The sequence below is a fragment of the Schistocerca gregaria genome, chromosome 2 (genome assembly GCF_023897955.1).
Source record: "Schistocerca gregaria isolate iqSchGreg1 chromosome 2, iqSchGreg1.2, whole genome shotgun sequence".
NCBI classification, from domain to species: Eukaryota; Metazoa; Arthropoda; class Insecta; order Orthoptera; family Acrididae; genus Schistocerca; species Schistocerca gregaria.
The window spans coordinates 823,101,386-823,116,920 of NC_064921.1; the positions used below are offsets into that span (position 1 = coordinate 823,101,386).

The 15,535-nt window shown below is 42.0% G+C and overlaps 1 protein-coding gene across 1 annotated transcript in view; it reads right to left on the reverse strand.

The window, feature by feature from the left end:
- Positions 1-13,145: 13,145 nt before the first annotated feature.
- The window catches only part of LOC126335998 (ubiquinone biosynthesis O-methyltransferase-like), a 68,846-nt gene continuing 66,456 nt past the window's right edge, over positions 13,146-15,535 (reverse strand). Inside the window, exon 5 of the mRNA XM_049999476.1 lies at positions 13,146-13,330. Within this exon, the coding sequence (XP_049855433.1) occupies positions 13,146-13,330 (185 nt within the window). The remainder of the gene's footprint in view (positions 13,331-15,535) is intronic.

The window sequence follows — 15,535 nt, forward strand, 5'->3', positions numbered from 1 at the left end:
ATTTGCTATTTATTGCAATGTTTGTAACATCTGGTAACCAAACGAACTTGGCATCTGGTAATATTACTGATGAAAGGTCATTGATAAACACAAGAAAAAGTAAGGGCCCTAAAATGGAACCTTGTGGGACCTTACATATAATTAGTTCTCGGTTGGATAATGCCTGCTAGCTTGATACACGTCTCTTTCCTAATACCACCCTTTGTTTTCTGCCAGAGATATAAGATTTGAGTCATTTTGCAGCATTTCCTATTACACTATAATATTCTAATTAGCTTAAAAGGATATTGTGATTTACACAGTCAAATGCTTTTGACAGATCACAAAATATACCAGTTGCCTGCAATTTTTTTATCTAATGAATGAAGCACATTTTCTCTGTAAGTGTAGATAGCCTTCTCAATATCAGAACCCTTTAGAAACCCAAACTGTGACTTTGACAGTATGTTATTTGAGATAAGTAGGTTATAAAGCCAACTGTGCATTACTTTTTCGAAAATTTTTGAGAATGCTGGCAACAGCGAAATTGGACGGAAATTTGATGCTATTTCTTTATCTAACTTCTTAAACAGTGGCTTAACTTTGGCATATTTTAGCCATTCAGTAAATATTCCACTGATAAACGACTGGTTACACAGATAGCTTAATATGTTACTTAGCTCAGAATCACATTCTTTAATTAACTTGGTTGTTATTTCATCATACCCACTAGATGTTTTTGATTTTAAAGATTTTATGACGGACATTATTTCTGTTGCGGTAGTGAGGGTCAAATTCATATTATGGAAGTTACTTCAACTGTCTGGTTTGGTCTGACAACCCCATCTTTTCAGTAACAGCTATAAAATGTTTGTTAAAAAGTTCTGCAATACCATACACATCTGTCACCAATGTATCATTTAGTCTTAATGCTATTTGTTCCTCTTCATGTCTGGTTCTACCGGTCTCCTCCTTCACTATATCCCATATTGTCTTCATTTTGTTATCTGATATGACTATCTTTTCCTTGTAATATATTTGCTTTGACATCCATATTACAGTCTATAATATTGTGCAGTATTTCTTATAATGTGCTATAGCATCAACATTGGAAATGTTTCGGATTGACAGATACAGTTTTCTTTTTGTTTTACAAGATACCCCTATTCCTCGAGTAATCCATGGCTTCTTTGTAGACTTTGTTCTAACCTTGATACGTTTCGGGGGAAAGCAGTGTTCGAATAAGGTAAGCACTTTATTACCAACAGTGTTATATTTTTCATTCATGCAGTGTAAACACCAGTCCAGTGAATGTCTCTGAGGAGTGTCCTAAAATAATCAATTTTTGGCTTACTGATTACCCTCTTGAGCTCAGATTTAACAGATTTTATATCCTGTTCAGTATTAACATTTAACAGAAGAAACTGCATGTCATGACCTGAGAGGCCATTGACTATTGGTTTTGTAATATAATTTTGTTCATTGGACTTTTCTATAAAGATATTATCAATGGCTGTTTGTGAGCAAGTGGTAATCCTAGTGGGGAACTTTACAGTGGGAATTAAGTTGAATGATATTGTTACTAACTCATATAAGTTCTTTTTGGGATAGTCCTTAAGGAAATCTACATTCAAATCACCAGCAACCACTATTTCTTTGTCTTTGGTTGTTAAATGGGCCAGTACAGCTTCAAGGTGGTTTACAAACAGATTAAAGTTACCTGCAGGTGCTCTATATACACTTAATATTATGAAGGATTTTTTGTGAAATTCTAATTCTGTTGCACATGCTTCCATATGCTGTTATAGGCAAAATTTATGAATGTCTATGTTCTTAAATTTTTGACAGTTCCTGATGAATGTGGCAACTCTTACTTTCTCCATTTCTGATCTACAAAAGTGAGATGCTAACCTAAACCCTGTAACACTTAAAAGTTCTATACCAGTGGTCACATGATGTTCAGAGAGGTAGATTATGTCAGCTGGGTTTGAAGACTCTAATTCATCTATGCAGATAGTTAACTCATTAATTTTATTTCTCAGTCCTCGAATATTTTGATGCAATAAAAATAGCTGACATTTCACATTGACTGAGTTACAATTGGGTAGAGTTAAAATATCTGCTGACTGTTGAAAATTCTTAACCAATGGCTGTTTATGCTGATGTAATAAGCTGGAATTATGTTTTTTGATTTCTTTCTCAAATTGAAGGTTTGTCTCAGTTCTAACCTCTCTTACAATTTGCTTTCTTTCTGTCCTCCCTACCCTAAAAAGGGTCTTTTCTGAACCCTATAACCACTGGTATTGTACGCATAACAGTGCCTCTCCCTTAACTTTCCTGCTATTTCCCCAGCCAATTTACCCTTCCCCCTCCTATTTAGGTGAAGGCCATGCCTAGTATAATCCCACCTACTGAGAGAATCAACAGGAACCACACGAATGTGTGACCTGCACCCGACATGAGCAGCAGTTAGCTCCAAGTTAACTCTCCTGACAGAAAAGTTCAAATGAGGTCGCTCATGGCGCCCAAAAACAGATACAAACTCAACACTAGTATGCTTCGATGCTGATGCAATCTTCGCCAGGTCACACTCTGTACTGTACCCAGGATCTCTGTCAATACTGTTACCTGCCCCACCCACTATAACCACGGTGTCTTCCTAAGTGAAATCTTTGCAAAGTGATCCTAAATCCGCTGTCACCTGCTCCAGACCAGCACTAGGTTTAAAAAAAATTTGTGACCTGGTATTCTGATCCTAGTTCATCCTGCAAAAGTTGGCCAACACCTCTTCCATGGGAACTACATAATACCAACATTTTCTTTCTCTTTACTGATTTCTCTACATTGTTACTTTTCAATTTGCTGCTGAAAGTTTGTTGTGCCCTGTCTGCACGTGCAACGGCTTGAGGCTCACCAGCTTCTAACGGAAGCAACAGGTCAAATCTATTTTCCACATTCACCATGAAGCTGTCAGACAAAGTTCTAGGTCTCTTGTTGCCTGTTGCCACTTCCCATCTCTCTTTACCCTTCTCCCTCTTTAACCTGTCAATATCTCCCCTGGCCTTGTCTAACTCAGCCTGAAGGGCGGCAATTTTCCCCTCTTGTTCTAATATCTTCCTATCTCTACTACAAATCCTACAAAACCACTGACGAGTCTCATTTACTTCCCCTATTCCCACGCCACTACAGTCACCCACATGGAAAAAACTACAGCACCCATTACACCGAAGCCCCGACCTAACAATTCTACGGCAAGTCAAGCACTTTTCACTCATGATAAACGTAATAGTTTATTAAGAATAAGTCAGTTAAATTGCAGATAAACACGAAAATATGGTTACACAAATTTGGCCTATACGTAACTGCGTGTAAACAAAAAAAAGTGCAAAGTTTCTGAAACAAGAACTTAAACTTTACGCTACTTTCCGGAAATGCTAGTTAAATAATGAAGAGTTACGCTAAGTCAAATTGCTGGAGAGAGCAAGGAACAACTAAACAAGATTCTATAGATTTGCTGCAGCAGAACGTAAACAGAAAATACGACGGTACGGTCTTTTCGCGTTTTCTGCTACATTACGTAGAGAAAAATGAAACCTTTAATGGTACACTTAAAAAGCACACTAATACACCTATTTACCACGTAATCAGTACTAAACTATATGTCGTACAATCTAAAATGACTTATCTTTACGAGAACACCAAAACTCGAGCTAGTCGCCTGGCTGTAGGGCTGCCAACCCTGATTGATGATTCGAAAGGTTATGTAGCTGCTACATGATGGTGCTCCAGGCCACTTCGCCATTAACGTCCGGACGCATCTCAGTCGTCTCTTCCTTGGTTGATGGATCGGACAAAGAGGTCCAGTCGCATGGCCTGCTCGTTCACCGGCTCTCAGCCCGTGTGTTTTCTCGTTACAGGGCCATCTCAAAACTATCCTGTAGGCAGAGCCCTTTCCTCTTGTGGAGACACTGGAACGGCGTATTCGCGCTGCCTTTGACACTGTTTGGATGCAGCCTGGCCGATGTGAAAGTGTGAGACAGAGCATGCTATGGTATGTAAACGCATCCATGGAGACACGTGGGAACCGTTTTCAACACGTGGTACAGGGCGTGTTAGACCGCAGTCTCTGTATTATGTATGATTGAGTAAACGGTCTACAGCCTAAGTTCATTAGGTCTTTTTTTCCCTATCCTCTCATCGATTAATCCCTAGATTTTCTACGCGGTGAAAACAGTCACCCTGTATAAGCATGCTAGACTGAAATTAGTATCGCGTTTTCCAACTGTTTCTTCAGCATTGGGTATTCAGTGATCCGGTTCAAGCATAATACGTCTTCTTTTGTATATTTTACAACGTCTGTGTAATAACTGCAGTATGTTTTTATTCATTTTAAAACCTCCATAAAAAGAGCTGTAGTTTGTGTATCGGCGTGTTATCTCACCGTATACATGTTGAACATGGTTATGCTTAAACTCTCATTTTATCAGATGTTCTATTGATACGGTTCATTCTGGTGCCAAATTTGTGTATATAAGAATTTCTTCTTACATATGTCATAGTATAGAATATTCATTTAACTTATAATTAGCTATTCGCTTCGTTCAAAATGGTCTTAGTTCCGTGTACTTATATACTTCTGTGTAAAGTTTTAACTGGTCCTACATTAGACGCAACTGCAGCTTTATTTCGTTACATGAGACGTGATAGAACTAACTGAATATGGAATCGACAGTATTACATCTGTGATAATGTAATACATTCAGACAATTTGCTTAGGTGTATATTTTATGTATCTGTGCTGACTGTCCCTTAAAAATACTTTACGGCGGATGCAGTGGACATGTGGCTGTAACTTGTTTCACACTGGCGTCTACGTGTAAGTCTGGAACTTCTTTGTGTGCGTCTACTGAAGTAACTGAGTTTGTGAAACTTCTTTGTGTTTACTTAAACTGCTGAGTGAAACTTAACCTACTGTCTCGTTACTTATTTTTACCATTTCGACACTGACCTATGGAATTTCCCCTGACAAAGACAACACAGACTTAACCTATTCATTTATTACACACAATATAAACGCCCAACGCAATCTGACTGCTCTGCAATGACAACATGACTTCAAAAATTAACACAAAATAATGGCACTGAATTTGAGGAAATCCTGACAATAGCACATAGTCTTTCATAAGTCACTTACCTCATAGAAAATCTTCATAGCACGAACTACAGCAATTACAGCAAGCAGCAACTACAGCCAGCTAAATAAAAAGATTCTAACTACTACAGGCTCTAATTACTAGGAAGCATATGGTTATCAAAAGAAAGATATTTGTTGAAGAGCAAACAATGTATTTAGCAGATTTTACCTTATTCATGTGTCACCCAGTTCCAAAAATTATATAGTTGCCAATAATTCCACTACCAAAACGTTACCAACTACATCCATCTTCATTTTACAATGCATATTCTACCAACACTGAGTCTCCACGAAGGACACTTGTCCAAGCCGTCCGCTCGCTAACTGCTAACTGCTAGTCCGTTCAACCACAGAGTCTCTTAGTGAGGTCACGGGTGGAAACATTTCCGAACGGCTAAGTTTGTAAACTGTTCGCATGCTGACATTATTAAAGCATACTGTGCGTGGCAAAATGGCACTATCCAAAATTGGTGCTGCAGCAACTGTGTTGCTCCATGGGCCATAGATGACAGGAGTGAAGAGATTGTACAGATGTGCAAGACACACACATCCACACAAACAAGCACATCACACACACAACAGGTACCACCAGCAGCTCCGACCAGAATGTGACTGTCACATAAATAGCAATCTGAAGTGAGGTGGGGAAGAGGAAAGGACAACAAGATATGGTGTGGAGAGAGAAGATTACTGTCTGTTGGTGTGTGGGTGGGGGAGGAGAGTGCTGTATCATGGAGTGGGCAGGAACTAGACGACAGCCTGCTGAGAATGACAATTGCAGCATTAAGAAGTGGGTTGTGTGTGTGTGTGGGGGGGGGGGGGGGGATAGGGGCGAACAGGAAGCAAAAATGTAGAAGAGCAAGGAAGGGGAAACGATGAGCATGCATTATCAGAGGGCAGCACACAGTGAGGCTGAGGGACTGTGGAAAGGGAGGTGGTGATAGGATAGAGGGTGGAAACTGTTAGATATTGGATGTGGGACAGTAGGTTATGTAGGTTATCGTAGGTTGAGGCCAGGATAACATCAGGAGCAGAGAACGTGTTGTAAGGATAATTCCCATCTGGACAGCTCGGAAAAGCTAGTGGTGGAGGGGAGGATCCAGATGGCCTGGGTAGTGAAGCATCCATTGAAATCAAGCATGTTATATTCAAATGTCTGTTGTACCACAGGGTGGTGTACTGTCCTCTTGGCCACAGTTTAGTGGTGGGCATTCATTCTGGTGCATAGCTAGTTGGTAGTCACACTACTATAAAAAGCTGTGCGAGAGTTGCAGCGGAGCAGGTATATCACAAGGCTGCTTTCACAGATGGCTCGGGCTTGATGGAGTAAGATAAGCCTGGGCTGGAATAGAGAAGTGTTGAGCTGGTGGGGTGGACATTTTTTGCAGCTGAGAACTTCCACAGGGATATGATAGCGGATTCTCCCAAATGGCTCTGAGCACTATGGGACTTAACATCTTAGGTCATCAGTCCCCTAGAACTTAGAACTACTTAAACCTAACTAACCTAAGGACATCACACAACACCCAGCCATCACGAGGCAGAGAAAATCCCTGACCCCGCCGGGAATCGAACCCGGGAACCCGGGCGTGGGAAGCGAGAACGCTACCGCACGACCACGAGATGCGGGCGCGGATTCTCCCGGCCTTGATCTATGGTAACCTATTATCTCACATCCATCATCCTACTGTTTTTGCCCCCTCTGTCCTGTCATCTCCTTCCTTTCCACAGTCCCTCACCCTCATTGTGCGATGCCCTCTGCGAATGTACCCACCCATACTTTCTCCTTTCCTGCTCCTCTCCATTGCCGCTTCCAGTTCCGCCCCACGTCCTACCTTCCGATGCTGCATCTGGCAGTCTTGTCAGACCGCCATCGCCGAGAGGAACCTAGGGGCTACCACCAGTGTCTCTTCAAAGAACGTTGCTGCGTATGGACCGCTGCAGCAGGCACCTAGTTCATGCACCCATGGTGGCTGTTTTTCATAGGCGACAAAAGCTGGAAGTTGCACGCTATTACCGCAATTGGACGTACACTGAGAAGCGAAAGGTCGCCTTTTCAGATGAATCACGTTTTATGCTCCTTTGGCATGAAATGTCGGAAACCAGACACACTGCAAAAATCATCGTAAAGGTCTGGGCTGGAGGAAGTTTTATCGTCTGGAGGATGTTTACGTGGCATTTTCTGTGTGATCTTGTCGTTCTGGAAGGCACAATGGATCAGTACAAATATGCATCTGACCTTCGGATCATGTGCACCCCCAAATGCAGTTTGTTTTTCCTCAGCGCGATGGTATCTACGGCAGGATAATGCAACGTGTCACACAGCTCGGCGTGAACCTCGATAGCGCTGTTTACGCGTCAACCGAGAATCAGCCAAGTTGGCCTCAGCAATGGAGTCAGCACGGCCACACATCCTTGCCAGTACCTTTCGGAACCTCACTGACTCACGTTCGGCAGTGGTCCATGGTCAAAAGATTATTATTCAGGTTTTTGACAAGTAGTCACATTAATGTGACTGGACAACGTATACCCTTTTATTCTACAAATGGGTAGTACGAATAAAATCGCTGAACGCTATTAAGGACAAACTGTAAACAACTGATACTGCTGTATAAGTGAGGTTTGCCCCAAATAGCATTTAATTACATAAAGATTTTAAGAACCATTTTGATTATTGTGTAGTTTATGTCCATAAAAAGAGTCCTTTTTATGAAATTTTCTTCTATTTACATTTACCAGGGGCGGGCGAGAGACGGAGGAGGGGGAGAGGGGTGGACGGAAGATTCGTAAACCTTTTTTGTACTGCAAAATACCTCCATGCGTGGATGACATAGACTTGGCCCTTTGGTGTAGGCTGAATTACTTTTTCAACTGCTGTTTTATTTCTGGCACAAATTGCTGAACCATGCCTAATCCACGACAGTAAATCAAAGCACAAAATATATTCGTAGGCTTTTAAAACCATCTAATTTCTTTTCATATTTCCTTTTGGTTACGATTCGGCTAAATCTGCAACGGTCTCACACAGACTTAGCTAATTCTCCATATGAAAAGTAAAGTGCTCATTTCCTATATACCGGCAGTACATGCGTAAATGAAAGGACATGACAGAGTGGTAAAAAGGGCCAAACGTGTTAGGCTGTGCCCATAGCCAAATGGTGTGTAAAGTTGCTGGATTTGTTACTGTTTCTGGGCAGACGGTTCAACGCATTGTAACACTCCCTAGGCCGATGTACCATCTTGTAACATCCCCTCTGCGGAATGACAAACCCTAACTTATAACGTACTGGATCCCTTGGACTGTCTGGTAAGGTAAGTGGTAGATTTACAGGGTTACGTGGCCGGTCCTGCTTATGACTTACCTGCGCAGTGGCAGCGTAGTCAGCCTCCGCACTTTCTCAGCCTGTAATCTTACCTGCCCTTACCTGCACTTCAGCCGCCCGTACGTAATTCGGCACCCTGTGAATTCTACAGTTATAAAATACTTAGAACTAATGTTCTGGAGAGGAATTCCGGTACTACTAAATACTGCAACGCAGCTCTGATAAAATCAATTACACCCTAGAGACACGTTGACCTAAAAATCCTTCGATACAATTTATTACAAACAAGTTGCAAAATCATAGTTTGCACGCCAGAATCATGTCAGATAGCGTTCAGACCGATATGCCGCTCTAAGTGGGTTTAAGACGACGGTCGGATACCGATTGCACTTGGTTGTTGTTTCAATCAGGCTAATCCCAATTGTGATCGTTTTAAAATCATTCCCTCAGCTGCCACACGGGTCTTTTAGTGCACAAGGCTAGGGTCTTGTATTACTGGATGCCACAGAACTCAGTCTTTACTTAAACTTGGTACCCCACATATAAATAAGCATGATCCTAATCAACTGGTCATAATGATCACTGGCAGAAAACAAAAACAGAATTGCAACAACACAAGCAAGCACAGCATCTGACTTACTATGTTCAATGACTGTAATGTTATTGCATGCACTAAGCTTTGCTTAATTAACTGTTTGCTTCTATACCTCAGTAATTGTCACACAGTAAGATAAACATTCATTCACAGACAAAATAACTTCACCTCCTATGTGAACGTTACTTTGTCTCGGTCTTATTCAGATTTAGCCAAAAGCAAAGCTTTGTTTGTAACCTTGTGGGAGCGCTACTGCCGGCCATCCCTACTGCTCCCCGGTCTAGCCGCCAGTCCTCAACAATGGCGTACTGTGCGCCCCTTCTCTCTCCACTAAACGGCTTGTGACATCAGCCACCATCTCATCCCTTAAAACAGACACATTTTACCTTATACTTTCCCCGTTGCTTTCTGAGCATATACACTTTTGATTTTCACTCTTCTCGCAATTTTACTCTGGCCCTCTGCTCCAGTTTGAAGTTTTTTCAAACGAACTACTTTTTTTTTTTACCCTTCGGCAGCCTCTGGTTGGACCAGTCCACATTCTCCATCCCCAAGGGGTGCCCACCTGTGGATGCTGTGTCGCATTTTCAAACTACCCCTGGCTTTTCTGTGTCCTTCCTCCTTCACGTTCTTGCAATTCACCGTGCTAGCCTACCGCGCCCGACTCGACTCTTATCGTAACCCTTCGGCTCCCTGCCTCCACTCTATCCGACCGTCTCCCTGCCATCATGCTGTCATCTTATCGGTGCTCGCTTAACTAAAAAGGCTAGAACTTTAGTTTCATTGCCCATACAGCAGCCGGTTCCTTTCTGAAGCCACCTCCCATTCTTAGCTATTAAATGAAGTTCTTGAAACTATTGCTTATCTGAAGCGTGCTCATTCGTGCAGAGCACAATGGCACTTTTCACCCCGCCTGGAAACAATATACATAGATATGTTACTTCTGTAGTGCTTTAAAATTATGCCTTTATGATTACCCAATTTCAGTCTTCCATTCCTTTGTTTCTCATTTGGTACACATTCTGTCTTCATTTTCGATGATTAGTCTTAATACTACTGATTCTCATTTCTACTCCCAACACGCCAATTTCCACCCCACTTATTACTATTGTCACCTAAACACTAGACACCAATAACTTCTTATTAGATACTACGCAGGCTACTATCATTTCACGACTCCACTTTCTAATCACTGTCTTTGGTTGCCTATCACCGCAACTGTGAACTTACAAACCTACTGATTTGAAGCCTCGGCATCATTCATACCACCTCTTACTCCTTTTTTCTATTGTCTTATATTTGTTACTTTATCTTATATAATACTCCATTATTCACAACCTTCACACTGGCGTATTACTTTTGTATGTCTACCAGAACCGCACTTTCACCTACTCTCTTGTGCTCTTAAGTTTTTCAGTCACTTTAATATACCTAATATATGTACGAGACTATTCTAATATGTGTCTGGAGCTCATGGCTGCTCAGTCCATTCCACAAATCTTAAAGTACTCTCCTTTCACATCTTACAACTACGCCACAGCGTCTTGCTCCCTTAACTAATACTACAGAGAAACTTAAACGTAATGCTTCTTTAATAGTTAGTGCTTTCTATGGGCTCTGATAATCGTTCCTCATCTTTTCTCACTACTTTCTATTCATCTCACATTTCATAAGTGCCTTGCATATAGTACTAGACTCCACCTTCCTTCATCCTAAAAATTAAACATTTCCTTTAACATTAAATGCTCTTGTCCTCATGTAAATTCTGTTACTTTGCATTTCCGCAACTACTTCTCTCCATCAGACTCTTGTCCTCCCTCCTTTTACACTCCTGTGAAGAATCCTTGATAGACAAATGGTTAGTAGAAGAGCCTGAAACATAGAAAGGAAGAATTCCTTCATACTGCTGAGGTGCGCACAACTGAAAACTGTGAAGTCTCTCTGTGACTGAGCCCGCATCTCGTGGTCGTGCGGTAGCGTTCTCGCTTCCCACGCCCGGGTTCCCGGGTTCGATTCCGGCGGGGTCAGGGATTTTCTCTGCCTCGTGATGGCTGGGTGTTGTGTGATGTCCTTAGGTTAGTTAGGTTTAAGTAGTTCTAAGTTCTAGGGGACTGATGACCATAGCTGTTAAGTCCCATAGTGCTCAGAGCCATTTGAACCATAAGGAATGTACATGTAAACAAACAGCACAGTGTGTATAAACTTGTACGGATGCTGGTTGTTAAGCAGTAGTGCTAGGCAAAGTGGAGGACAAGTTTAAATCCATATCTCCTTAAACTGACTTCAACGACCCCAGGTTTCCTACCCCAAATTGTTCAGTGGAGCATTCTCTGTGTCCTGTTACATTTTTGCTCGCTCTGTCGGAAACACCCTTTATACATGAGCGATCCACCTCTGCCACAGGTGTATGGGTGAAATGGACCAGTGTACTGGAAGAAACGGGTCTCATAAAAATGGCTATACATGAAGAAAAGAGTGAACTAAAATTACACATTTTTATTTGGAATATGCTGTCATCAATATAGAATTATACTATTGAACATTTTAGTCAAAAACAGTATTGTCAGTGTGTTATAAATCTTGTTTGCACATTGGTTTTCCAGTGAGTTACTGGTTTCGTTCAAGCATTAGCCTATCTTCCTCTCACCACAGCAGTTACATGTACTGTATTACCAACTGCAGAACAACATTCATGTGACCATCGTGAATGCGAAGCACACTGAATCCTATCGTAATTTTCATTAGTTCTGTAATAGATTTCGTAACACCCAACACGTTCATCTACATCTCATTCATCTAAGTTATTTTTGTAAACTTCTACAATGTCTTCATTTGATGAACACAGTGACCTAGTTGCAGCAGTTTTCCTTTTCAGCGCCCTCCATCTGTTTTTCTCTTCAATGATATTTTCCTTCATGATCTGTTTTTACCTTCCTTCTGTTCCTTTCTTTTCTTATCCGTTTTCTTCCTTACAGTTTCAATAATTTCAGAAGAGCTTAGTCATTTGGATACAGTTACTGCCTTCCTCTCAAAATTCACTGGAAGAAACGGGTGACGTTTCATCCAAAGTTTTTGTCTGTGTTGACTTAGGAGCACTTAGTTTTGAACAGGTTATTTTGAAAGTTTTAGGTCTAGTAGGAGTAGGCCTGAAGTCGTGTTAGTGAATGAATTTGACTTGTACAGATACTTCTGCTCTTTTTCTGTTCTATTGATGTGCTTGGGATTACATACTAGGTCTTTTTGAGTGGTAGTTTGACCTGCGTGTGAGATTCTACTCCCGACTGAGAGAGATGGGTCATCGCGACCTCTATCTGCAGGTTGCGAATTTGGTGGTCATTTTAGGTTATTTTCGTGCCTATACATTTGTCAAACCCACAGTAAAGAAAATTGGGTAGGCGTTGTGCAAACAACGCATTAATAATAAAATTATGCAACTACACGATAAAACTTTTCGGCTTACCACAACACAGAGAGTGATTTTCATCCATCACGAAGACGAAAATAACAGCAACACTTTTGCACCACGTTTGTTCACAAAAGAGCTTTATCAAAAGTAGCGGGAGCTGCTCCCTAGCGGCGCATTTATGAGATACGCCACTGGTCCGTCTCACCGAGTGGTCCACCCCTCCCAGACTTACCCTGCATATCGTTTCGACTACAGAAAACTGCAGCTTTAGTAGCTCTTCATGTCGACAAGAGTAGCAAAACGAATCAGTTGGGATGACTGTTGAGGGAGGAAGCGACGTATAATGAGAGCAACAAAGCATCACATCAACATTCTAGTAGTTAATAATGGAGCACTAGCTCAGTTGGAATATCTTCGGTAGGAGTGTCGCGAAAACTATCCAGAATGGAAATCTTTTACACTCCCTTTTGCGACTGAGAGGATTTAATTAACACACAAAAATTCGTCATTTACATGATAATAAGGACAAAAAGAGGTTGACCGTCAGTTCTCTGGTAACAATAGACTGATTCTGATGAATTCTGCCTAGAGTAACATTTCTGATATGAAATACTGTATAGTGTTTAAACGACAGTGAGACACTCTATGTTAAAGTTTACTGGTAACGGCTACCATTATGTTAAGGTTGCTGTAGAATTTTGGATTTTCACTCCTTCCAACATCCTTTGATAATCTCTTCAGTTTCTCCGAACGCTGCATCCAATCATCTAAGAAAGCATCCTTCTGGTCTTCTGGTATGCAGTCCAGAAAGGCGTATACTGATTTCAGAAAATCTAGAAAAACAGGAAAAGGCAAGTGTCTAAAAACTATATAGCATACAAGTATAATAGTTGACTTAAAATATGGAAAGCAGCGTTTTAGCAAGAGGTGGTGTGCAAAAGGACGTATGTTGTACACTATGTTCAGTGCTTAAGAGTTTTTCTGCTAAGATATTCTTTGGTGGTTAGCTAGTTGTTTATTAACCTATAGATCATTTTCAAAATTATATAAATCACCCCACCTTAATGTAAAAAAGGAACAATTTTCAATAACTTAACGGACTCATGTATACAGTAGGCCCTAGTACTGACGTCGGTCTAGAGTGACATGTTGTGTTCTTAAATCTGATACATTTTGTCCAGTTTTTCTATATCTATTTACAATTAAGTTTACAGTTAATCTGAAACATACTTTTAGATTTCTCGTCTGTACTATATCACTGGTCACTGCACACTGCTGTTAACTACACTGCAACACTCTGCGTGCGTGCGCGCACCACACGCACACACACACACACACACACACACACACACACACACACTGTCTGAAAATAATCACGCAAGATTTATCCACAAGGAACGAGATGTTGAGGTCAACAAAATGAAAATCACAAATCTCAGACATACGTTTCTACTGTAAGATTCATGAAACAATGACAGTTTACTGTAGAATTATCAAATAACGTTAACTTTTTTATCATTCCCTACTTTGTGTTATCAAATAATCTTTGTCTTAATAGTATGAATTCTTTAAGAGGTATGCCTTGAATGAGATTTTACATATTTGGATTTTAGTGGTCTCTTTAATCTCCTTGCGCAATTTATTGCAGAATTTTATAATCTCGTAGAAAATGCTGTTTTTGTGTTTTATATTCATTTATTCTCGGTGAATGTAAGTTTAGTCTGGATCTTCTGCCACTACTATTAATGCAGCTGTTTGTGAGGTACTTACTGATGTTGTTCTTATTAATGTGCATAATACACTCCTGGAAATTGAAATAAGAACACCGTGAATTCATTGTCCCAGGAAGGGGAAACTTTATTGACACATTCCTGGGGTCAGATACATCACATGATCACACTGACAGAACCACAGGCACATAGACACAGGCAACAGAACATGCACAATGTCGGCACTAGTACAGTGTATATCCACCTTTCGCAGCAATGCAGGCTGCTATTGTCCCATGGAGACGATCGTAGATGTGCTGGACGTAGTCCTGTGGAACGGCTTGCCATGCCATATCCACCTGGCGCCTCAGTTAAACCAGCGTTCGTGCTGGACATGCAGACCGCGTGAGACGACGCTTCATCCAGTCCCAAACATGCTCAATGGGGGACAGATTCGGAGATCTTGCTGGCCAGGGTAGTTGACTTACACCTTCTAGAGCACGTTGGGTGGCACGGGATACATGCGGACGTGCATTGTCCTGTTGGAACAGCAAGTTCCCTTGCCGGTCTAGGAATGGTAGAACGATGGGTTCGATGACGGTTTGGATGTACCGTGCACTATTCAGTGTCACCTCGACGATCACCAGAGGTGTACGGCCAGTGTAGGAGATCGCTCCCGACACCATGATGCCGGGTGTTGGCCCTGTGTGCCTCGGTCGTATGCAGTCCTGATTGTGGCGCTCACCTGCACGGCGCCAAACATGCATACGACCATCATTGGCACCAAGGCAGAAGCGACTCTCATCGCTGAAGACGACATGTCTCCATTCGTCCCTCCATTCACGCCTGTCGCGACACCGCTGGAGGCGGGCTGCACGATTTTGGGGCATGAGTGGAAGACGGCCTAACGGTGTGCGGGACCGTAGCCCAGCTTCATGGAGACGGTTGCGAATGGTCCTCGCCGATACCCCAGGAGCAACAGTGTCCCTAATGGAAAAAAGAACACATTGACACCGGTGTGTCAGATCCACCATAGTTGCTCCGGATACTGCGACAGGGCTGTACAAGCAATGATCACACGCACGGCACAGCGGACACACCAGGAACCGCGGCGTTGGCCGTCGAATGGCGCTAGCTGCGCAGCATTTGTGCACCGCCGCCGTCAGTGTCAGCCAGTTTGCCGTGGCTTACGGAGCTCTATCGCAGTCTTTAACACTGGTAGCATGCCGCGACAGCGTGGACGTGGACCGTATGTGCAGTTGACGGACTTTGAGCGAGGGCGTATAGTGGGCATGCGGGAGGCCGGGTGGACTTACCGCCGAATTGCTC